Source organism: Pholis gunnellus (genome assembly GCF_910591455.1).
Source record: "Pholis gunnellus genome assembly, chromosome: 1".
Taxonomy (NCBI): domain Eukaryota; kingdom Metazoa; phylum Chordata; class Actinopteri; order Perciformes; family Pholidae; genus Pholis; species Pholis gunnellus.
The window spans coordinates 6,797,210-6,821,323 of record NC_136528.1 but is presented as its reverse complement, the minus strand read 5'-3'; the positions used below and the strand labels follow the sequence as shown (position 1 = coordinate 6,821,323).

The window sequence follows — 24,114 nt, the reverse complement described above, 5'->3', positions numbered from 1 at the left end:
AGTAACTATTTATATTTTATGCTAATTAATACTTTTACTCCACTACATTTTGGAAGCTACTTGTTGAGTTACTCAGTTACTTTGCAGATTTGAATACAAAAATAAATCAACTAATAAATGATGTACTATTATACATTAAGCTACCCAGCAGCACATAAAGTGATTTAAAATGTATTTACCACCTGCAATATTAAAGTAATGAACACCTTGATGCAATAATACACATCAATTTGAAATGAGGCATTCTGTACAATGGGTACTTTTACTACTTTGATCAGATTTGGTTGCTAATACTTTTGTACTTTTACAGCGAGGGTTATTTGTGGAGCTGCTGCTTTAAAGCTGGGCATCATCTGAGACTTTAAAATGATAAAGAAACATGTGAACATTTGGGCAAAGTGTTTACAGCTAAAACCTGCAAAATCAGGCTGGAAATACCTGGATAACAGGTAGAAGAAAATAACATTTATCCCACAATGTGTTAAATGTTCCACCTTTTTCACCAGCGAGTCTCTTACTGTGTCTGTCTGCTGTTTAGTGTAGTTTACTCATCAGAGCTGTTTGGTGAGTGAATGAAAACATTAGTTACAAGTGATATCATAAAACAATAAGCTGACAGACACTAAAATACTGCAGTTTCACATTACAGCTCATTTGATACAAAAATATTGATTTGAGCAGCTTTAAGAAGTCTGACGTGTTTAAATCAAATACATGTCACTCACACGCTTACTTTAGACTAACTTAACGTGCGAGCTGTTGCAAAGAGAAGTTTTATATAAAACATATATTTAAAGCATAATTTGCAACTTTAAAATGGTCATGTTTGATTTAACTTTTTCTGAACCGAAGTTATTGGTGAGGCTCAACATTTCCTCACAAACTGTCTGATGGTATTTTATAGTTTTCTTTTTGTCAAAAAATCTGATGAAAAGCAAAAGCAACAGTGAAAGTATCTACTAACAGGTTGTGTATCAAAGCCACAGAGCTCTACTGTTGTTAAAAACTATTAAAAAACATGAGGAGCCACACTGTGTCACTGGCTGACATGCTCCATCACCATCAACACTAAATATATATAATTATAAATATACATATATAATTATATATATTTATTTATGATGTATATATATTTATAATTACATATATATATAATTATAAATATATATACATATATATTTATATATATATTTATAGTTACATATATATATATATATACATGTATATATATATATATATATATTCAAATTATTTATAATTATATATATGTACATATATATTTAAATTATTTAACATTTTAAAGATTTACATCTTCAGTAGGAGCCAATGGACTTGGAGCTGAGCGCCACAAACAGGAAGTCTAACTCTTAAGGTTGGTTTTGCTCTTTTCATCGGGTTTGTTGACAATAATAAAAAAACATAGATTGTAACTAATATCTGCGACAGGAAACAATATGAACAGAAAATCCAGAAACATTTGAACGTCATCCAGTGGACCCCAGAAGAGGCTCGAGAAACAAGAGTCACAAAGAAACTTTATATAGTTTTCAAGTATTCAAAACTGTTAAATAAGTACAAGATGTGTTCACATGATTTACATATCGGACAATATATGCACTGTCCATTTTTAATTCTCTTTACGTTTCCCACTACCGACGCAAACACGCTAAAATGTCCGCAAACTATTCACATTTGTTTTGCTTTTTTTGAAGTTTAAAAAAAAAAAAAACTTTTTGGACCAATTGTAAATGTTGACAGCTGTCTATCGGACAAAGAGCACACAGACGAACACCTGGAACAGTTTACAGTGTAGGATGAAGACGTCAGACTGAGCCAGGATCAGAACGGTGGTTAGCTGCTGGTGATATGAACAGGACACATTAACACGAGGAGAAGTGGGTTAACATTCAATCTCAGTTGATCCCTTGATCTGTTGGACAGTTCATTTATAATAAAATAATATACAGAAGGACTGACGGCGGACTGGTGTTGAAGTGTTTCACTAGTTCAGAGGGGAAGCAGATGGCTTAGCATTGTCACTCATTGATTAGTTACAAATTTGGTCTAAATGTGTCAAAAAGCTCTTTGTTAAGGCACCTAATGCTGTTGGTGTTCTACATGCTTTTGCAAACAAAAAAAATAAAAGCAGCTGTAAATAAAAACAACTTAAATAGGCTACAAACACAACTGATAAAGACGTGTATTTCTACAGAATTTGACGTTAATGCTGCCACCATCTACCAGTAGAGAGTCACACAGGACAGAAACGGTGAGGAAATAAAAGTAGCACCATAGAGGAGAATAATACACGACTCTACTCGTTAAGAACAGTTCACATAAGATTTTTCCTCCTTAAACTCTAGTGTCAGTTGGACATCTTAACTTCCCAAAAGAATGTGATCAGGTAAATAAAAAGTGAGGAAACAGATGTTCAGTTAAGGGACGTGAGCCGGTCTTTCTGTACATTACTTTTCTTGATTAAAGGTTTAAAAAGCAATTAGGTAGCCTTTATGTTTGGATTTGGTTTGATTCACCTTTTGAACTACTAACGCGTGCCATGTCTCCATTACACAGTAATACACCGCGTGTGCTTTTATTTCTAGGAACTCTGCAGCTTAATTAACGTAATCTATTTACAGCGTTCTGGGGAAAATAAAACTAAAGTTGTGCAACTCCGTTACATCATTCATGTCATGAACGTGTAACGACCGCAGGCAGAAAGCAAACGCTGTAGCTCCACATGCGTATTAATGCAACCGGTTCAGGGTGTCGACACTGTGCCAGTGGTCTACAGGACATCAACGTACACACATGTATATAAAAGTCTTTCTAAGATGAATAATATGATTTGCTTCAAGGCTTAACGTTGCCTGACGGGACTCAACAGGGTGATTAAACTTACACAGTAAATAATGTTGATAATTAATGAATTAGTGAAATTCAAAGTGGTTCTTTTAGCAGGAGAACTACTGAGATAATGACGACATGGCAGCTGGATCAAGATGAACTGAACTGATGTAGTAATGCCTCTGGACCAACCACACCGCACCGTACGCTCTGCATGGTTCGCCACGCAAAAAAACATAAAGGTACAAACTAGAGACAGAAATCAAAAGTTCATTAAAAACCTGCCTATGAGACAGAGGGGATAGTCACCATACTGTACACTTTCTACAATATCCATGTCCATTATGAATATAACAAGTGCATTCACTTAAAGGAAGAGTTGAACTAAACACAAATACTCGTCTTTCACTTACGGTCAGATTATTCAGAAACAATTACTGCAGTTTAAATTTAGAATAGTGTGCAGATTAAATGGGTAAAAGTAAGCTTTTGTTTTTATAAGAACTCAATGTTGAACATAAGTGAAGAACAGAGATTTGTTTTAGGTCAACAGCACCTTCATTCAGAATTTTTCAGCATTTTTTTGTTTTTAAATTACTGTACTTCTTTTACATCAACACAACAGTTGATTAGCGAGTCATCTTTATTTACAGGTGGGGGGGAGTGATGAGCTCCACAGCTTATGCATTGAGCCTCAGAGACTGATCCTCTCTCCTCCTGGAGGAGATATCGATGTCTATGGAGTCTTTACCCACGATGAGTCGGAGGCGCTTTGCTGGAGGAAGTGGAATGAAATCGTCTTCGAACTCATTGTCGAAGTAGTCATCCTCGTCGTCGTCGTCATCCTCGTCATCATCCTCTTCCTCGTCGTCAGACGAGGACGAGGGCTCTGCCAGGACCTTTTGGGTCCGATGTCCACCATTCCTGGCCTCCAAACTCTGGCCCATGTCCCCATTATAGGACATCTGGTCCTTAGACTGGGATATTCTGCATGCGTCGTCGTCCCTCTTCAGCTGGATCTTCAGCTTGGTGGAGTTACTGTGGACGACGGGGGCAAAGCCGTTATTCAGTTTGGCGATGTACGAGCCGCTTTTGTCCTTGTCGTGGTCCTTGCTGAACTTGATGCTGATTTTGCTGGAAGAGGCCGAGTTGACCGTGGAGGCAGAAAGGTTGGAGGAGCCAACGGGGTCGTTGGCGTCGTTGGTCTTGCTACTGCTGCTGTCCCTCCGCCGGCGGAGCGTCAGTTTGGGGATGCCCGTGTTGTTCTCCAGGATCAGCTGGGCGTCGTATCGCGTGATCTGACGCTTCTTCTTCACCTTGTCCTGTGACCGGCAGCTGCTCTTACCCTTGTCCCTGCGGAGGGATTTGCTGCCGTTGGAAACCCCGTTGTAGTCCCTGTGCCGGTCGGCGAAGCTCAGCAGCACGTTACCGCAGTCTGAGAAGTTAGCGGCGTGGCCAGCAGCCACCGGCATGAACGGCTCGCCGTACGAGTCCTCGCATTTAATCGTCCGCTCGGTCCGGAGCCGCGACGGCCGTTTCCGCCTCGAGCACGAGCCTCTTCTTGCGTAGCCGGCGTCTAATGCCGGCTGCTCTAGACCGACTCCGTGGTGGAGGTACTCCTCCATGTCAGCCGGCTCTGTTTTAATGACCACTCCACCAGGGACTGGGCTCAAGCCGTCCATGGCGCTGGGCTCCAGCTTAACACCTGCTGCCGTTTCCTGGGCCTTTATGAGGGTCCGTGTGGACCTGCGAGTCCTGTACTTCGAACACTGGCTGCCCTCACTGCCTTGCACGTGCGGTAGATTGCTGTTTTCCTTGGCAGCGTGACGGGTGAGGCAGCCCCGCTGCATCAGCTCCTGTCCTTCCTTCTCCTTCTTCACGGTGACACCTTTACACAGCGACGACACCTTTGAGTCCCTGAGACCCAGCTGGCAAGTCTCTCCTTTGGCCAACGCCTTGGGCTCTGCACCCCTCCTGCGACTCCGCAACTGGACTTTACTTAGTGAAGGCTTGGATTGGGATTTTAGTCTCTTTGGTACCCTGTTATTGTTTACACGACCTTGTTTTGAACATGAGGTAGTAAGGGCTCGTGACAAAGTCTGTCTGGATTGAGTCCTGTTTTTATACTTCAGGCCAGAAGAAGATGTTCTTTTTCTGGCAGCTGGTGGGAAAAGATCAAATGTTGCACGTTACGTATTGAGAACATTTTCAGAAACCCGCCTACACATGTTGGCTGGGTGATATTTAAACTAGTAATGTAAGTAAACTGAGAAAGACAGAATAGTCTCATATGATTGGGAGATTCATCTGCAGAGCCTTTTATATCTTACATTGATGTGTTTTTGGCATTTCCTGAGAGTCAACGTCGGTATGGGAGCCTACAGAGTGACTATCTGAGCTCCTGTTTCCTTCCCCCAGCTTCTTCAGCCTGTTGAGACGCTTGTCCGTCTCCCGCAACCCGTACTTGCTGTTGATCACCGGCACTTCCACTGGTAGCCCAGCTTTGGATTTGAAAGCACCAGTGCCCCGTCTGCACAACAATAACACAATGAGTGAAAAGATTAAACATCCCTGAAGAAATTGCAAAAATGTAGCTTTACTTGTGAGTGAATAATAATAATGTGTAAAGTTCATATTTGTATGTGTTGGCTCAACACACCATATGGATCATATTTTGATGACATTTAAACGGCACATATATAAAGTCATACTGTACATTTAACACATTCTGTACAGTGTTACACTTACCGTTCACATGTATAGCATTCACAAAATTCATTGTTTTCCCCAAAAAACCCGTCTCCGTAATAACATGAGATTTCTTCTCCCGGTTCAATGTCCCTCAAAACCTTCACACAGGCCGTGTCCCGTCCTGTCGATACAAACTACACAAAACAATAAAACAGTTAATTTACAAAGCCTCCACACTGATCGTTTTAAGTTTTTCTTCAGGGGATATAGTAAGGTGGGGTTGTGTGAGGTACTTATTCATAGAGTATTACCTAGTAAATGGAGAACCAGCACGGGATCAATGTTCTGCTGTGGACATATTTAAGACACCTAAAAGAATCAATATCAGTTTACGCTATATTTAGAATATTACAGTTTACCTTGCTGTCAGACAGCCCTGAGGAACTGATGTAGTTATTTATGCTCTCTTCAAAGCCACCAGACTCCATTGAACACTAGAGTTTCAGTTCTACCGCTGCCTTGCTTGGTTGGTTGGTTTGTTTGTGTGACTTTGTTGAATCCGAACCAACCCTGTAAAACACCAAAGTCACAATAACACAAACAAACTTACCAATCAGGGCAGCGGTAAACTAACCAAACCTGTGTTCTGCGAGGGAAGATTACTGTTTTTGTAAAGCCCTGAAAATGTTATTAATATAGTGTACAATTGAACTGATCCGTTTTGCTGCTGCCCCCCGTCCACAGCAGTACATTGCTTTGCCCTGATGCTGGTACTCGTGTCTGTTCCCCAAACTGCCGGCTGCCATCTACGGATCAGTACCTCATAGAACCACACCTCAAAACATCTGTACTATCCCTTTAAGAGACCTTTCAAAGAACCTACCTTGCAGTTTGGTCGACAATCTGAAAAAAAGAAAAAAACACAAAAAAAATTAGTATTGTTATGACTATGAAGAATGTTGGACTGGTGGAGATTTATGATTCTCACAAGATTCAGGCATCTCATCATGTTGTTACAGTACCAATAACACCCGGTCATTAGCCGGGCTTGACTGGGACAAAAAGAATAATCCGACGTGGCATTTTTGGCAGACAGACAGACAGGCCCAAAAAAAAAGAAAACAGGAAAAAAGGGCCTTTAACCTGATTAACCCTCTGAACCCGCAGGAGGGATTTAAAAGCATGTTTTCTTCAAACTACACCGTTTATCACAGCCAGAAGCTGAAGCCGTAAAAATAATTATGAGCTCCTCAGCGCAACTATGAAGCCATGACTGACTCGGCTGAGACCAACAGTCACGTTAGAAAACTCTGTGAAACTTCGACTGAACTGCAGGCTGCTGAACACAGAGCATTGGGGAAAGGAAGAGGTTGTAAAAACGTAAACATGTCTGTTATTTTTTGCACATTTAGCTGCATCTGTCTGTAGATTTGTTTTCTCCCCTTGCACTTTCATCGATACATTTTAACGCCCTTATCCATCCATTGGAAATTTTACAGCACGCCTGATCGTTGGAGACTACAACGACTAATACCGTGATTGATGAACGCAGCTGGTCCCAGCCAGAGCTGCGCACAGTTCTTGCGGGTTGAGTACATGACGCTGAAGTCATTCTCCCCGTGCCGGAGCAGCATATTTTCTTCACTCTCTGAAAGCTCAGCAATGCATCCCACCAGGTACTCGATCTTGTCATTTCTTTTCCTGTAAAACAGCACAAGGTAGAAAGGCTTGTTACACACTGCAGAGCAGGCTGCATTACCTTGAGTCAAAGTGCTTTTACGCACAGAGTCATATAGTTGCCGTGTTCCATTCACTTCCTATATATACACATGCAGGCTATGTTTGTGACGTTTGTGTATTTGTGGCGACCCGTCACGTAACGGTGCACGAAGCTGCATGCAGATTACTTAGTAGGTAGATTGATGCATGTTATGCAAAAGCCTAGTGCACAAATCAAAGTCACGGCCTGAAACTTCAAGCCGTACACCATTAGCTGAAGTTAGCACAGCACGCTGACTCGCGTGAGCCAGTCGCACGATGGCGAGTGCAAATTAAACACAGGAGCTGAAAGACCCGCTTGAGGGTTACAACAGCAACGGAGAGAGTTTATAAGACCAGGACAGTGCATCAGTGTCGCTCCACCATTGTAGGGGATCACCATTCAGGGGAAAAAGTAAACAACATTTTGTATTAGATAGTTTTCAGTTGTATAGCCTATTGTGACCTGTAGTATTTTAGGGAAAGTGTTTGTTCAGTGTTATACACAAGTGTTTGAAATATTGCTCATTTTACAATTAAAAAATTCTTCATCAGTCCCCAGCAGGAGAACGTTAACACTTTAACTACTGTCTGTTCAAGATAAATGAAAAGAAACAGATCTTTATCCATTTGGGTTGTTTTTCCTTTGTCGTAGCGAACCGTGACTATGTGTAGCGTTACGTCCCAAGTGCAGCCTAATGCAGTTAATATTGATGCATCGAACCACTGGTGGACACAAAAGAGTCGTTCAAACAAAGATGAATTAGAACAGTTAAATGCATTTAGAGGGTGGGGGCTAATGGGAGTAGATAGTTCACTAGTGGTGCTGTTATAGTCAGAAATAACAGGTGGCAGCATGTCCTCACCATTCCTTTGTTGCCACAATTTTAGCTCCATTTTGCTCTGATGAATAGCGATTACAAGGGAGAATCTCAAACCCGCTGTCTGTGGCAAACATCCGCAGATACACAAATACCTGTGCAGAACATAGAGTTAGTCATCTGGTTGTTTGTGATGCTGGAAGACATGAAGGCAAGATCTTAGATAATGTTTTTTACGTGTTGCTTGAAGAGCTTTTCTTGAGCTTTCGTCTTGTGGAGAAAAAGATTTCGGGACCAGTCTCCGGTCGTTAAAGCTCTGAAAGCTTTCTCCAAGTTGTCGTGTTTCTTGAAGCGCTCGATGATCTCCTTCAGCTCTTCTTGTCGTCCCTTAATCGGTCGAAATCTGTGAGGACGCATTCGTGGCACAACGGGAAATACAAATGTGAAAATCAGAAACAAAATACAACTTATTGCAAGGAGAAGACACATGTCCACATCAATATGACCACTTTTATGTGTGACTGCAAAGAGACTGCACGACCATCAATTCCACTGTGGTGAATCTGCTGACCTGGTGTTCATTTTGTGAGTTTGAAAGCCCAGATATGGATCCAGGATGAGGCCCGTGGTCAGGTCATCATGCTCACACAACTCCTTGGCAGTCATTCCTGAAGTGGGCACATAGCGCTTCTCTGCCTCCAGACTGGCTGCACTAAACCCTGTAAACACCAAACCCAGACTGGTGTTAGTGTACGTGTCTGATGAAGAATCTACACGTTTTTTAACAAACGCGTTTGACTCACTGCGGCTACATCTTCGACTTCTGTTTTTGCTGTGGCGCAGGGATGCCCGCTGTGAGTGCTGAGAGCGAGTCTGGCTCACATGTTGCTCGCTGGTCAACTTGTTTCCGTGTCGTCTGCCATTTAATACCATGTTCTTGGATTCGCCCAGCCACTTCATGCCCACAAGCCCCCTGATCCAGTTGCATTTAGTCTCCGAGATGAACAAACACTCTTGAGTGGGGAAGACTGGGGTCTAGACTTTGAAACCTGGAGGCAGAGCAAAAAATAAACACAACAAACATTACTCGATGCCAAGAAATATAATTAGTTTACACTGACTGAAGAAATACAAAACAAAATGGGATGGAAATGAGCAGGTGGATGTGCTACCAGCTCAAATACTGCCAAGAAAGAAAAAAGTTAATGCATTATTAATGTATTAGTTTTATTCCATTTGTCCCGTTTGCCCTTACTAAATTGCATCTTGGCTGTGCTCTTATGTGGCAGCTTTACACACAATATATATATGCAACACAATGCAAGGAGGACAATGTCCTGGACTATTATCTGTGTACATTGCACATCTTCTCTATAATTCTGTGAACTTTTACACATTCCCTGGGCAATATTGTACACATTCTGCAGAAAACTGTGCCGCGCGAATATATTGTTTATATTTTTCATGACATTTTCTCATATTATATTTGTGTTTCTTGCAGTATTTTATTTTATTCTGAACTCTGCCAAACAACAAGTCTACCTAAATTATTGATTCAAAATATTAAATCAGCTAATAAAGCCGTATAAAGTATTTAAAACTAGCTCCACTTTTACACAGTGGTATTACTAATTTTGCTCAAGTGTAAGTTCAGAATTCTCCTTTCCACCACTGGTTTGTAGACACACAGGAAGTGTTGAGGAAGTTTAAAATAATCCTGCAGCGCCGCTCAATGGTAACCCCAAACAATGCACTGGCTTGCTGTCAAATGCAACAGTAACGTCTTTTGGTGCCACCACACATAGAGTATCGCTTTGTTAATTTAAGGACCAAATATATCCACAGAAATCACGATCATGGTTTAGAATCACACCAACAACATTATACAGTATTTACACACGTAAGAAATGTGGGTTCCAAATGCGCAATTCCGTCGCAAGGAGCATCATCTCATTTATAATCGATGCATTCTAAAAAGGCTTCGCAATTTTAGCTCAGAAGCTAACGTTAGCCACAACAAAAACCACAACACGCCACGGGGATGAGGAAAGGCAGTAACACACACACACACACACACTGTCCATCATACACACGCACACACACATATACAAACACACACACAGAGACACGACAGCTGTATCAGAGTTATCAATCAAGCTTTGCATTGTTTGCCAACTGTCGTATCTCCGCCCATACACACTCCGTTAGCATGGAGCTAATCACCAAAACGGCCGTGGTTGTGCGTTAGCTTGCAGCAGCAAAAACCGGCAATAGTTAACGTCTCCCACCAACATTAAACACACCACCAGTTCACCTGTACTTCAACACAAAGAGACCGGAACAGAATATAGCACAACGGTGGTGATATTTAAATCATAATACATTCAACTCCACTCCAACATCGACATCGAAATGGTTCCACGAAGCATGCTAACATTCAACCAATAAAACCATAAAAAGCCAACTTAAACTTTTCCCAGCTGTATTAAGAGTACAAACATTCGGTTAATTACACTAATATGCCGTATATTTACTTCTTAGTTTGCCTTAGCTAGCATCAAACTTAACTTCAGTAGGCTAACTTAGCTTCAGCAGGCTAACTTAGCTCCCATCGGCTAGCAGTCAACAACAAGAGAGGCGGTGATAACATAACGCCGTTATCTTTACTCTAATTAATATAATATGCATTAAATATTAGACAGTAATACCCGATGGTTAGCTGCACACGTGTCCCAGTACGTTACCTGCAGACCACAGCAAGCTAACAGCGACAGCTTGGCTTGTTTGATGTGGAAGCCATTGGCTAGTTAGCTTACAAGCTAACAGCTAACAGGCTAACTATGTCGTTTGTGAGCAAATTAAAAGTTAGTTTAACGTGCTGGTAGACGTGTAGACTGTGCACACGATCCTCGGTAGTCATCACATCAATCAGTTATAACCCAAGGCTCGATACAGGCGTTATTTATCACGATAAATAGTTAAATAGCTGAAAGCATTTACACGCGTTGGGAGCGTTTAAATGTCTCGAGCAACACGGAAGCAGAACAAACACACAATTACTCACAACGCTGATTTTGTGGAAAAATAATCACGAAATAAAAACTCCTTCAAACTAATCCAAATTTGGCATGACAAACCTAAACGAAAAAATATCACAGGAAACACATTTTTTTTTTTTTTAAGAAACTAACATTAAAATTCAAGATGGCGGAGAGAGGCAGAGAGAAAGGCCGCAGCACAGCCACATCCCCGAGAGAAAATAGATCCAGCAAAAAAAATAACGCAGCCGTTTTTGTCGTCCATCGGGACAGAAATGAGAAACAATAGTCCGAGGATTTTAGTCTGAAACTATAAAAGTGAACGTTGTTGTCGACTTTTCGTAGCTTTCTGATGTCGAAAAATGGTTATCTTAGTTTGAGCCGGTACTTGTCGGATGTACACAAAAGTAGTGCTGCATAAACAAACCTCTTTGCGCTTCCTAAAGAATCTTACGGTAGTTCGAAGACAACAGTGAGGTTCTGCCTGCTCCGTTCCCCGCAGAACCTCACCAGAACAAGTGAACTTAGTGCCACTTATAGACCTTATGACTTCTGCGCCTTTGCTGCATTAGTACTTAGATGTACCTCCTCTTCACTCTTCTCTTGTTAGTGTGTAAATAGGCTGTTCACCAGTTCATTCTCTACAGAACCAGACGAGGTTCCAGCCGGATGGACATTGTTAATTGTTCCACATCACTGATTTATTCTTTGACATTCACTTAATGAGTTCAATTGGTTGCTTACTTTTTCTTTTAAGATGAATACCCACACAATGTTAAATAAAAATAACAATAATAAAGTTTTAGTTTATGAATGTCGTTCTTGCTGTTAAACTATTATTGTAATTATTAGGATTGTTATGATTATTGCTATTATTATTACTGTTACTTTAATAAAAGTACAGAAGTATTATACTTATACTTAAAATACCAAACTTAGTCATTATGCAGAATGGCCCGTTTCAGAATTATATATCTTGTATTATTGGATAATAATCGTTGAAGCGTTTATATGTTCAGCACTTTGATATTGCAGCTTGTAAAAGTGCAGCTAATTTAAATTACTTTATATACTGCTGGGTGACATAACTTAATGATATTACATCATAATATATTAGTTGATTTTGATTGTTTTTAATAATACAAATATGCAAAGAGACTAAAACTATAAAATAAATGTATTGGAGTGAAAAGAACAATATTTGCCTCCAGATTGCAATGGAGTAGAAGTATTTAGTAACATCAAATGGAAATACTCTACTAAAGTACCTTAACATATATATATATATATATATATATATATATGTATTATACATATATTCCTGCAGCACTCTATTCGCTGTTATGCTAATCCTGACAGTTTTGACTTGGTTAAATGTGGATAAGTGTGCGCTGTCTCTTAAATACATAAATAAACAAACAAAATAATTAGCTTTTATTTGATCTACTTTCAGTTTCAGTAAAACTGCATTTAAAGGAGACAAACAAATGATAATGTCTAGGTTCTGGCTAATTAATAATCCAAATCTGCAAAGTTACTAAAGTTCTAAAATAAATGTAATGAAGTTAAAAGGACAATACTTGCCTCCAGAATGCAGTGGAGTAGAAGTATTTAGTAACATGAAATTGAAAGACTCTAGTAAAGTACGTCAAACATTTAATTAACACAATACTTAACTACATGTGGATGACATTCCATCCTATTATTGTGTGACATATATATATATATATATATGTACATCACAGTTTAAAATTGAAGCTTTTATCTTTCCTTTTTTCAGTCCTAAGTTGAGAGGCAAATATTGAACGTTGTACGCTGATCAACAACTCTATCATATTGTTGTTATTTAACATGCTAAAATGTGTATTTGAGTGTGTGGAAAGTATACATGTTTTATTTTGTTCTTCTTTTTTCTTTGCAGAAATGTATAGTATGTATACAAAATGTAAAAGTCCAGCACTTCCATTTTTGGTTTTTATGGAAAAGAGAAAAAACTAAACTTAAAAGCAACAACAACAAAAACAAACTAGGTTACAGAAAGCCTTTTTAAGTCAAATGTTATATTAACAAGCTGTTTAATGAGTTGTTGTTGTCATTGTTTTTCCCATTTTTTCCCTTTCTGTCACTTGATGTGTGAATATATTTCAAACTATTAAGAGACTAGTGCATTTGTGGAGGGCTGTTGAGTTGATAATATGCAATATTTACTTCTCCTTAACTTTAAACACTGACTTTAAACAATCATATCTTGTACAGTTGAGCATTTTTGGGGAATTAGTTTCACATCTGCAGTGCCCCGTCGCCCCGTCGAGGTGAACACAATTAAAGCGATTGGTTCCAACAACACAGATAACTGAGCTGAGGAGACTTTAGTGTCCTGGAGCGCTGCCCAGAAGCTTGAACTTGGTGGGTGTAGATGAAACTCTCCTTTCTTTGCATATATACTCTGCATAGTGCTTTACAATGTGTGGGCGGCTGCATGTGTGAGGAAGACAGGCACCATGGAAACCACCTAAATACCTCAGACCTTCTCCTCTTCGTCGGTGATGAAGGTGTGAGTCGGCCCAGTCTGGGTTTTTAATATATTCATCAATACACAGCAAATAATGTGTGACGAGGCCAGTGGGAGTATTATCACTTCAGCTGTAACATCATCTTTAATAACACATGTTTTATTATTTCATTTAACTCTCAGTCTCACTTCTAGCAGATCAGCTGGTCACTTTAATGAGCGTTTATGTACTTTATATATTTATAGATAATCAACAACAAAATATACATTATGATATGTGGAATATCTTCATTTTTTTTGCATGTTGGTCCGACAAAACAATAGTTTGAAGATGTTACTTAAGTCAAATTCTGATGGAGTTTTTACTGTTTTGTGAGCATAGTTTGTGACATTTTATAGACACAATGATTAATCATTAGAGTTGAGATAAATCCTTCTTCACACCCTTATAGTCCGGAGCCATTTTCATTGTGTTAGCTTCTAATTAAAGGATAAGACTGGTGATATTCTAAAGTCCCATTAAAACACCAAACCAACAACGTGTTGGTCCATCGCTCAAAACCTTGGTTCCTTCTGAAAACAATTGATTAATGGAGAAAACAGCAATATAATCCAACTTTTACATGAATACAGTAATAATAATCTAATGATATAATATATAATAGTATAACAGTCACAGCGGACATCTCTCTGCTTAAAGTATTTCATAATTATACTTAGGCCTATATACCTTTTCGACTTTTCCATGGTGTAACAGAGTATACAGAGTATTTTTATAGTTGTAGTACTTTTATTTGATTAAAGGATCTGAATACTTCCTCCACCACTAAAACAAAACTATGTACGAGTTATTTTACTACCATTTTTCAGTGTATTTTTGTTTTAGTTAATTTTCAATGTTTACGTAATGACGTAACAGTCGAGCCACGCTACGCTGACGTCAGGGGGTCGGAGTTGAAAGCTTAACGGAGGAGGGCTCGTGCTTGGACGGTTCGCGGGAAAACGTCCCAAAACAAATCGGTTTCTGGTGGACACGCGACCGACTTCGGACACCGTTTTGAACTAATCGATGCGTCAAACTAATCGATCTGGTTAATAGGAGCGTCGTCTTCAAAACGCGGTACTATAGTAACCAAGTAGCTACTTTAGGTAGCTCCAAGCTAACACAACAGTGCTAATCGGTTAGCACGGCTGTGCACGAGAGGTGACGGTTAAGGACTCGGTAATCATCGGAGAGAAATGGCGGAAAGACCCGAAGACCTGAACCTGCCAAATGCGGTGATCACGCGCATCATCAAGGAGGCGGTGAGTGTAATGCCACGAAGAAGAACTCGGAGCCTTAACTGAAGTAAAAGTGTCAATACTACAGTGTAAAAAATACTCTATTACAAAGTAAAAGTATTATATTCATAATGTCTCCCGTGGCAGAGATAATATATAATAATAATACATATAATGTATAATGTGTGTATGTATGTGTATATATATATATATATATATATATATATATATATATATATATATATATATATATTAATTATAAATAATAAAATAGATAATTTAATACTTTAAGATAAGATAATCCTTTATTAGTCAAAACAAGTATTATAAGTAATAATAATAAAACATAAATTATTATATTATATATATATATATATTATATTATTATTAAATATAAAAAAAGTAAAAAATATTGTATTCAGTAGTATTCAGATCTCTTCTTAGTTAACGTTAAGTACAAGTAGTAACGTTAGTACTACAGTGTTTAAATACTTCTGTCTTAATTTACATAAGTAAAAGTACAAAAGTACTAGTAAAAAAATGTCCCCCGTGGCCACAGGTGGAAGAAGTATTCTGATATTTTACTTAAGTAAAAGTAGACTTATTACAGTTTAGTAATACTATACAAGTAAAAGTACTGCATGCTGCATTAATAATCCTGCTGAAGTAAAAGTACAAGCATCAAAAGTCCAAAAAGTAAACTACTCATTGTGCAGACCCATTTCACATGAATATATTATATTATTATATTAAAATGATTTATGCATTATGTAATCATCATTTAAATGTTGCAGCTGGTGACAGTCGAGCTCATTTAAACTAGGTTATGTACTGCTGGGTCCCTTAATATATAATAATACATCATAGTTTATTATTTGATTTATATATATATATTTATTAATACTTTATACTTCTACCTTCCTGTATTTTGAAAGCAATGATTGTACTTTTAACTTTGCAGACTCTAAAGTAACATAAAATAGAAATACTTTAGTAAAGAGCAAGTACCTCAAAAATAGATGAGTATTCGATCCTCCAGAAATGGGAAGAAAAAAATGTAAATAAAATAACACAATAACAATATGTTAAATCTATATGTTTTAAAATGAGAGTGCTGTACAGTTTTGTGCAGGAGTAACATGCAGATATTTAATTTCATTTAATCTCTGGAACAGATTTCTTCTGAAGTAAGTTGATAGGTATAAAAGACGACACTGTGTCATATCTTCTGTGATCTAAATGTTACTCACAATGAACTGAAAAAATCCTAAATATATTTTAGTGAATAAATCGAGTATTTGTTTGTGTTTACCGTAGCCAGTGCTGGAAGACTTGGCTACATGTTGTTGTTTTTAAAGAGACCCTGCCCATTGTTTTTGTTAATGTTGTCTTTTTGCAAAACAACGAGTGAATAACTATTTCTCCGTCTGTGTTTTGTGATAAAGTAAGTATATATATTTATATTCTGCTGCAGCTTTGAGTTCACTCCTCCGCTCCGTTTGTTTTCCTAACAGCTCCCAGATGGGGTGAACGTGTCTAAAGAAGCCAGGAGAGCCATATCTCAAGCTGCCAGTGTGTTTGTGTTGTATGCGACGTCCTGGTGAGAACAAAAACCCTCCGACTGAAACCGAGCACTTGACTTTTTATTCACAAAATCCGTTCAGGCGTTAACACGTTTCAAACACCGGCGTTGAAAATCGACTTGGAACTTCTCCGGAGTGCTTCAGTTAACAAGTTTAAGACCTAAATAAATATTAGTGAAATCTTTTCATTATAAACGTTCAATAATGTCTTAATGTCTTATCTGCAGTGCCAACAACTTTGCCATGAAAGCCAAACGTAAAACTCTGAACGCAGGAGACGTGTTGGCTGCGATGGAGGAGATGGAGTTTGAGAGATTCCTGGAGCCGCTCAGAGAAGCTCTGGAAGGTCAGTGCTTCAGTTATGAAGACGTTTGATAAATAATAAGTGTTCAACCGAATTAAATAAAAGTCTGTGACTGCATTCATAAATGTTCCAGGTCCGACCGTGTTTCTGTCGTTACTTTAATGTAAAAGTGATTAATAGTTCAGTTTTGCCCCCAGAACGCTGTCCATTTACAGTCTGAACTAAAACAAGTGTGTCTGTGCTGCTGCTGTAAAACACATCTGTATTTCTAAACACAATACTGATGGTTCTACAGATGTTAATGTTCATTTGTGTTCCTCTTCCAGTGTACAAGAAGGGCCAGAAGGGAAAGAAGGAAGTGTCCGAGCAGAAACGTAAAGACAAAGAGAAGAAGGCCGACTCTGAGAACGATAAGAGCAGGGAGGAGGAAGAGGAGGAGGAGGAGCGCATGGAGGAGGAGCCTGAAGCTGAGAACGACGCTGAGGAGGAGGAGGAGGAGGAGGAGGTGGAGAACTGATGAAGAGCGGCCGATGAAATGGGACGCGGTGCGTTTAAGTGCCGCTCGGTCATCACAGAGCCACCGTGAATCAAAACATCCTGGTTCACAGAGCAGCAGGATGAGCTCAGAGGAGAGACGGGGTTACATTAATAACTTCTTTGTGCAGCTGCTGTCTTCAGCACAATCAAACTACATCATGCACTTCCTCATCTCTGGTCCATTTTTATCTTCTTCTTTTGTACATATCTGCGTCACCTTTTGATACAAACACTGTTCCTGACAGTAAACGACGTACAGTAGTCGGCAGAGAGTTAAATAACTGATCACACTTTGGTAAATACGCTTGTCAATCAATTTAAAAGAAGGAGTGAGAACGTAGAGCGTAGTTGGACCGGTGTCCAGTCAGTTGAAATGTTTTGATAGTCTCGTTGTTCCACCTTTTAAAAAGTAAGAAATATAAACGCAAAAGTTCCTAAACTCATCCCTGTTAACACCGGACATTAACATGCGTGTTGTGTGATCCGATCACGAGCGGACAGCTTGAGGAATGTCGGTTCACAGCTTCATTAAGATGCGTCTCCAATGATCACACGTCTCCGCTCTGTTCACACATCAACATGAACATCGTTCCCTTTTGCAAAGACCAGATGTGTCGTTTTAATCTGGAGGGAGGCAGCGATGCCGCTTAGTCTGCCAGGAATCAAAACAATGCAGACACACTGGTAACATATCTCCACGAGGAACAAGAAGCGGAGGCTTTGAGGATGTATCTTCTGCTACGTCGTCATCGTGGACACATCAGCGTTTAGGTGAAATGTGTCCCAGACGTCAGGAAGAGGTTTCTCAGATCTCACTGCGTCCCGCTGTCCACTTCCTGAGTCCTGATCCAGGACTTGAATAGATACCAGACGTAATCGGGGCTACACGGTCTAATGTGGATGTTAAGTCGGCGGAACTTTTGTCGAAGAACAATAAATTAAAACGTGACTTGAAATTAGTTTCTAGCTTTTGGTGCATAATTTAAACACTAGTTCTGAATTAAGCACTGTTGTTTTGTTTGGATTGTACTGTAATAAGGTGTTTTCTCCTGTGTACTTACACGTACTGTTTGATGAATACTCAACACAAATACCAAGAGTACAACAGCTAAATGTGATAGTGTTGGCTGAACTGTTCGGTAAAGTCCTTTTTGTTCCTGATCTACTGAGTTTTTGAACCATTTATACTTTTGTAGAGTTGTGTATGACTGGCTGAGATTTTCAATAAATATTTTGTATAAAAAGTCAAACTGATTCATGACTGACTGTATAAACTGTTCACAACAGTTCTGTTACTCAGGCTGAAAAATAGACAATTTAAACGTATGCAACATTTGTGTTTGGACAAATGACCAATTAATGTTTGATCAGTGTCCCAACAACAAACTTAAATATGAAAATACAAACTTTAGTAAAACCCGTTTATATTATTGTACTATGAGAACATTACGTAGTTAAGAGGCCATAATGGAATGAAACTTAAAACTTAAAACCTTTAAAACTTACCAGAAAGTCATTGAGTTAGCCTCGAGGTAAATCTCTGCATTTGCATGATTCAGAAGAGGATCAGGGCCACGTGTGTAAAATGTGACTTTTACTTTAACTCAGAACTTAATTACATTTGTCATGAGGCCCTGAACTTGTGAGCAAACAGTATTTAGATCCTTTGTAAAAGTAGTGAAACCATAAATGTACACTTTAACATCCTGCATTGATAAATGGAAATTACATTTGCATAATATTCCTGAAATGTAGAACTTCACGATGCAGAAACCCTTTTTAGTTTACTTTAAATGTTTTAATCATTACAGATTCATACTGTAAGCAGAATTTTAAGTTACAAATTAGACATGGAGCCAATTTTAACTACTTTGCACAGCCATTAATATATTGTTAAAAAGGTGCTCAACTCCGAGCAGTGCTCGAGGGATTGCCTCCATACAGGTCTCATGGCGGCCGACAGGTAACCGTGGTGACCCTAAGGCCCAGTCCAACGTCCCCGCTAAGGCCTTAAACCCTGGACCCTTAAGGACTCAGACGTCACCTAGTCAGTGGTTGCGTGAGAGAGACTGAAATGTGAATTGGACAGCACCGGAGTGCAACACATCACCATGACGTCAAATACGTACAATTGTGGGTATTTTATAATTTGTACTCAGTTTAACATCTTCCACTCTTTCCTCATAAGACGGTCATTTAAAATAATGTACTCTTTTCTGTCAAAACAGCTTCAATGACAAATTTAATATACCAATTTCATGATTTGTTTGTGTAAATTTAATGACAGGCTGAATGTGTCGGCCTCTTTGTTTACATCTCCATGTGTCCACCGGTTACCCCATGTTTAATGGCATGCAGCAATGGATTGTGGGAAATTCCCTCAGGCAAAGTCTGCACCTAATGCTGACTTGCATAAAGGGCTCAACATTTCTCAGAAACCCTGAAGGACTTCGCTGGAGCCTTAAAGTCAGAGGAAGATGAGGCCTAGTTTAGATTTCTGAATATCAAATCACCGTCAAGTTGTTTTTTGACACAAAATTAGTCGTTAAATTAACCGACTTCCAGACAACGCCAGAGTAGCACAAAATATTCCAGTACATATACATCTTAATTGTACTCCGTTGTAATACTTTTATTGACTAGTTCTTTCTTCATATTGCAAACAAGGATAAAAAGAAGCCAGTGGAACATGAGTTCAGTTTATGAACGTTTTATTTGTGTTCGTTTACTCGGAGGGACACTCGACTTTGCCGCTGTTGATGTCATCGATGACATCATGGGGAGGACGCCCATCGACGGTGCAGCCGACAGACTGAGCGGTACCCAGAATCTCTTTGATGGTTCCTGAGAGCAGAGATAGAAACAAAACATACAGTCAAACAACTCTTTATGGTCAAAATAATGTTTAAAACCATAAAGTGATAACGTCACAATCACAAAATCCAGGTTAGCGGTGATTTGTTCCAGTCTTTTGGCACAAAGTTGTCCATGAGTTTGGGGCAGACTTGTTTCCTAAAGCCGGGTCACTCTGAGCCTCCACTGGATTATACTCAGTCACTGACAGACGGGCATAGTGGCGGGAGGCTGAACAGAAGACTTTATAGATACAACGTCTGGTCTACTGCAATAGCGACCAAAAGACTAATTCACATTCAGAAGCTTCCGGTGACGTTCTTACCGGAGAGCTCTCTGGCGATGGAGCGAGCCCTCATGGTGCGAGCAACGGTCACAATCTCGTCAAAGGTCACACTTCCACTGTGCTTGACTGAAAAAATTAAGTAAAAGAATGGAGGGGTTAGAAACGCAGTCAATCCACCTCATTTTTAATGAAAGCGTTTCTGCAGAAGGCCACAGTGAACTTACTGTTCTTGACCTTCTTCCTGTCACGAGGAGGCTCCTTGAGAGCCTTGATGATCAGAGCAGACGCAGAGGGAACGACGTCCACCTTAAAGGAAGAGGCGTAAAACAGAAAGTCATTATCACAACGAGTCGTGCTGCTGCCCCCACAAAGCAGAGGAGTTAATGAAGGTGGTAGGGGAGGTAATGAGGTCCGTGTCGTACCACTGCCTGTCTGTTCTGGATGGTCAGCCTCACGGTGATCCTCAGGCCCTTCCAGTCACCGGTGGCCTTGGCGATGTCGTCACCAACTTTCTTGGGAGACTGAGGAGAAAACAGAGGTGATCAGCAGATGAAATAAAACCAGATTTAAATAGCTTCACTCACAACAAAGTAGGGGAGAGCGAGAGAGCGAGCGAGAGAGACTCTGCTAAGAGCGCATCAGCTCTGGAAGCTGATATAACTTTCAGAGAATAAAACATTGTATTTAAGTTAAGCTGCTTGGAGTTATGTTAAATGTCACAATTCACTCTAAACTGGAAACTAGCTTTTACACAATTACATTTTAATATAACGACTTATAATTTACCTTTGTCTTATAATACAGATCAAATACGGTCCGTTTCGCCACTACAACAAAGCTACGTGATGAAAATACAGTTTTCATTTCAGACATAATCTAGGACAACAAAGGGAGTCTCGGTTCTTGTTCCAGTCTTTTGGCACAAAGTTGTCCATGAGTTTGGGGCAGACCTGTTTCCTAAAGCCGGGTCACTCTGAGCCTCCACTGGATTATACTCAGTCACTGACAGACGGGCATAGTGGCGGGAGGCTGGTGGTTTGTTTGAAAGACGACATTTTCATTTCACTCACCAAACCCAGAGGTCCGATTTTGGGGGCCAGGGCGGAGGTGGCTCCAACTTCTCCTCCTGTACATCTCATGTACACTGTAAGACAAAGACGACACGTGAGCACTAACTGGTTAAAGGGCTTCAGTCGATGAAACAACGGGTTTCATCTGACAGCTTCACATGGAGAACTGCAGACATTTGAATAGCTTCTTCTCTCCTGTAGTCTGCAGAGACTCACCACTATTAGGAATTATTCCAGATCATAACCTTCTGTATTTTAAGACTTACGGGCTCAGCCATCAACACAAGCAATTTAATGCCAAACACCTCCATCACTGCTACAAAAACTTTTGAACAACACTTTGAATGGAGCACAGACAGGTTTTACACTGCTCATTAGAAGTTACATTTTGTACAAAGACAGTCTGCATTCAGATCATTTGGCCGTTTGAAATCCAACATGTCGTAGTAAACGAGTTTAAGAAACAATTCAACCTAATGACACGTTGAATCATAATTATGTTGAGGCTTTAAGAGATAAACTGTTTACCTTTTATGTAATCCGTAAAGTGAAAACTGCTTCATGTTGGTTCAAATAAATCATAAGCAGATGCGTTTTCTACATTTGTACACCAAATAAATAAACATCACGTGTGAAAGGCCGAACACTACAAGCAAAACAAAATCCAGGTTAACAGTCTAAACTGATGCGAGATAAATACATTTCTAAACTTAGTTAACGGTGATTTGTTCCAGTCTTTTGGCACAAAGTTGTCCATGAGTTTGGGGCAGACCTGTTTCCTAAAGCCGGGTCACTCTGAGCCTCCACTGGATTATACTCAGTCACTGACAGACGGGCATAGTGGCGGGAGGCTGAACAGACGACTTTATAGATACAAGAACGTCTCAGAAGAATAGCTCACTGGATTTATAGGTATACCTAGAACTAAAACTCTTACATGCGATTAATAGTTGACGATTTACAGATCCAGACACTTTAATCTGCAGAGTGAAATATTTTTGGACCATAAACCCAGTAAGTTGATAAACATCTGCGTTCACAACCGCTAAGAGGTGAATTCAATTCATCGGTTAGGCAGAAACATGGTCGGAGCAAATATCACAACAGACGTTTTTCAATGCTGTCCCATATCATGGTGTGACAAATGTATGCAAAAAGACATGAATATGAAAGTAGAAATGGCCTTTGTTAGTTTTCAAAACTGCCTGTCAATTATTGAGGTTATTGTACAATAGTGATGAGATATAGTGATGAGATATGGTGCGTTATTAGAGGGCCTCAGAAGCAGGTTTGATAATGTTATAAAGTCATTAAGAGCTGATAAACCTTTACGCTGAAAATTGAGATCAGCAGCCGAGCAGATTGCATCAGTTGGTTTGACATTCAATCTAAAAACAAACATCTTATGAACATTCATTATCAGCTTTGTTGGCTAATTTAATATTAACATTAATCATTTTGGTATATAAAGTGTCACAAAACACAATTCCCAGTGCTGAATGGGATTAAAGTTACTTGCAAACAACCATATTTAGAGAACCTGAAACTATATTAGGCATTTTATTATTAAATTATCAGAAATGTTTTAAGACATTCTGAGTAATGATGAATCCTAACGGAACTGCAGGACTCATTTAAATGTTATGAAAGCCTATTAATCTACATAAAACATTTTTACACAATTAATCTAAATTAACAGAAGATTAATTTATTATCAAAATGATTTAAATATTTAAAGACTATCATTAGATATGCAGAAGTTGAAGGAGGTTAAAAATATTAAATCAAAAAGTCAAACGGCACCTAAACTGCCAGATTTACGAGGCTAAAGCTAGCTAGCTTAGCAAAGTTAGCCAAGCTAGCTATCGTTAACTACGCTAGCTAGCAACTCATCCCACGTGGAATCCCAGTCACCACGTTTTCCCATCAAACCAGTCACAAAATCAACCAAAATGTCTCCTGATGAAAACATGTAAACATGCAGAAAATAATTCAGTCATATTATTTTCCCCCTTTTCCTTCGTCGCGTCTCGTGCCCAGTTTCTTTACCGTTTTCTCTACGCCGGTCACAGGCCGGCAGACACGGAACGACTCCATCTTGGATCAGAACAAGCGTCTGTTTTTATTACCCAGTAGACACTGAAAACATACCGATCTTAATCTCGTTGGGGTCGAATTTGGGAGGCATGTTGCCGATGTAGAGGTTGAGCTGAGTTCAGCTTGGTTGGTGAGGGTGTCGGATGAACCCGGGTTCGGGACGACCGATTTACTGTTGCACCTTCACCGCTAATGGGAGAAAAGAAAGACCGAGGGTTGGTCGCGGAGGACTTTATAGCCCCGCCAAGTATCGCGAGATGTTGGGATTCCGGTCACATGACGCTAGTCCAATAAATGGGTGGTTTTATGTAGTACAAAATGTGAGGTACTTTTACTTTACTTTTCATGCAACTTTATACTTCTACTACACAAATTCTTCCCTGATAAACTTCCCTTTTACTTAATTAAGGTTTGGAATACAGGACTTTTAATTATA

At 39.4% G+C, this 24,114-nt stretch overlaps 3 protein-coding genes across 5 annotated transcripts; 1 reads left to right on the top strand and 2 right to left on the bottom strand.

Annotated features, from left to right (window-relative positions):
- Nucleotides 1-1,518: 1,518 nt before the first annotated feature.
- Nucleotides 1,519-11,322, bottom strand: kmt5b (lysine methyltransferase 5B). 3 transcript variants are annotated; one of them, XM_079158872.1, is made up of 10 exons: nucleotides 11,182-11,322; nucleotides 8,921-9,166; nucleotides 8,689-8,836; nucleotides 8,355-8,520; nucleotides 8,163-8,272; nucleotides 7,073-7,239; nucleotides 6,422-6,441; nucleotides 5,596-5,732; nucleotides 5,178-5,377; nucleotides 1,519-5,008 (listed from the first exon to the last, which is right to left on the bottom strand). In XM_079158872.1, the coding sequence occupies exons 2-10, from the start codon at nucleotides 9,075-9,077 to the stop codon at nucleotides 3,528-3,530; spliced, it is 2,586 nt and encodes an 861-aa protein (XP_079014998.1). In that variant the 5' UTR covers nucleotides 9,078-9,166; nucleotides 11,182-11,322; the 3' UTR covers nucleotides 1,519-3,527. The 3 variants fall into 3 exon arrangements, with proteins under 3 accessions (XP_079014998.1, XP_079014999.1, XP_079015000.1); XM_079158873.1 differs by lacking the exon at nucleotides 11,182-11,322 and adding an exon at nucleotides 10,826-11,163; XM_079158874.1 differs by lacking the exon at nucleotides 11,182-11,322 and adding an exon at nucleotides 10,862-10,898.
- A 3,304-nt stretch (nucleotides 11,323-14,626) lies between these two features.
- Nucleotides 14,627-18,579, top strand: pole3 (polymerase (DNA directed), epsilon 3 (p17 subunit)). Its single transcript, XM_079164044.1, has 4 exons — nucleotides 14,627-14,972; nucleotides 16,463-16,548; nucleotides 16,759-16,877; nucleotides 17,162-18,579. Exons 1-4 carry the CDS (start codon nucleotides 14,907-14,909, stop codon nucleotides 17,350-17,352), a joined length of 462 nt encoding a protein of 153 aa, XP_079020170.1. The 5' UTR covers nucleotides 14,627-14,906; the 3' UTR covers nucleotides 17,353-18,579.
- A 1,487-nt stretch (nucleotides 18,580-20,066) lies between these two features.
- Nucleotides 20,067-23,892, bottom strand: rpl12 (ribosomal protein L12). Its single transcript, XM_079162007.1, has 6 exons — nucleotides 23,733-23,892; nucleotides 21,582-21,655; nucleotides 20,934-21,032; nucleotides 20,736-20,817; nucleotides 20,551-20,637; nucleotides 20,067-20,216 (listed from the first exon to the last, which is right to left on the bottom strand). The coding sequence occupies exons 1-6, from the start codon at nucleotides 23,767-23,769 to the stop codon at nucleotides 20,098-20,100; spliced, it is 498 nt and encodes a 165-aa protein (XP_079018133.1). The 5' UTR covers nucleotides 23,770-23,892; the 3' UTR covers nucleotides 20,067-20,097.
- Between the last annotated feature and the right edge of the window lie 222 nt (nucleotides 23,893-24,114).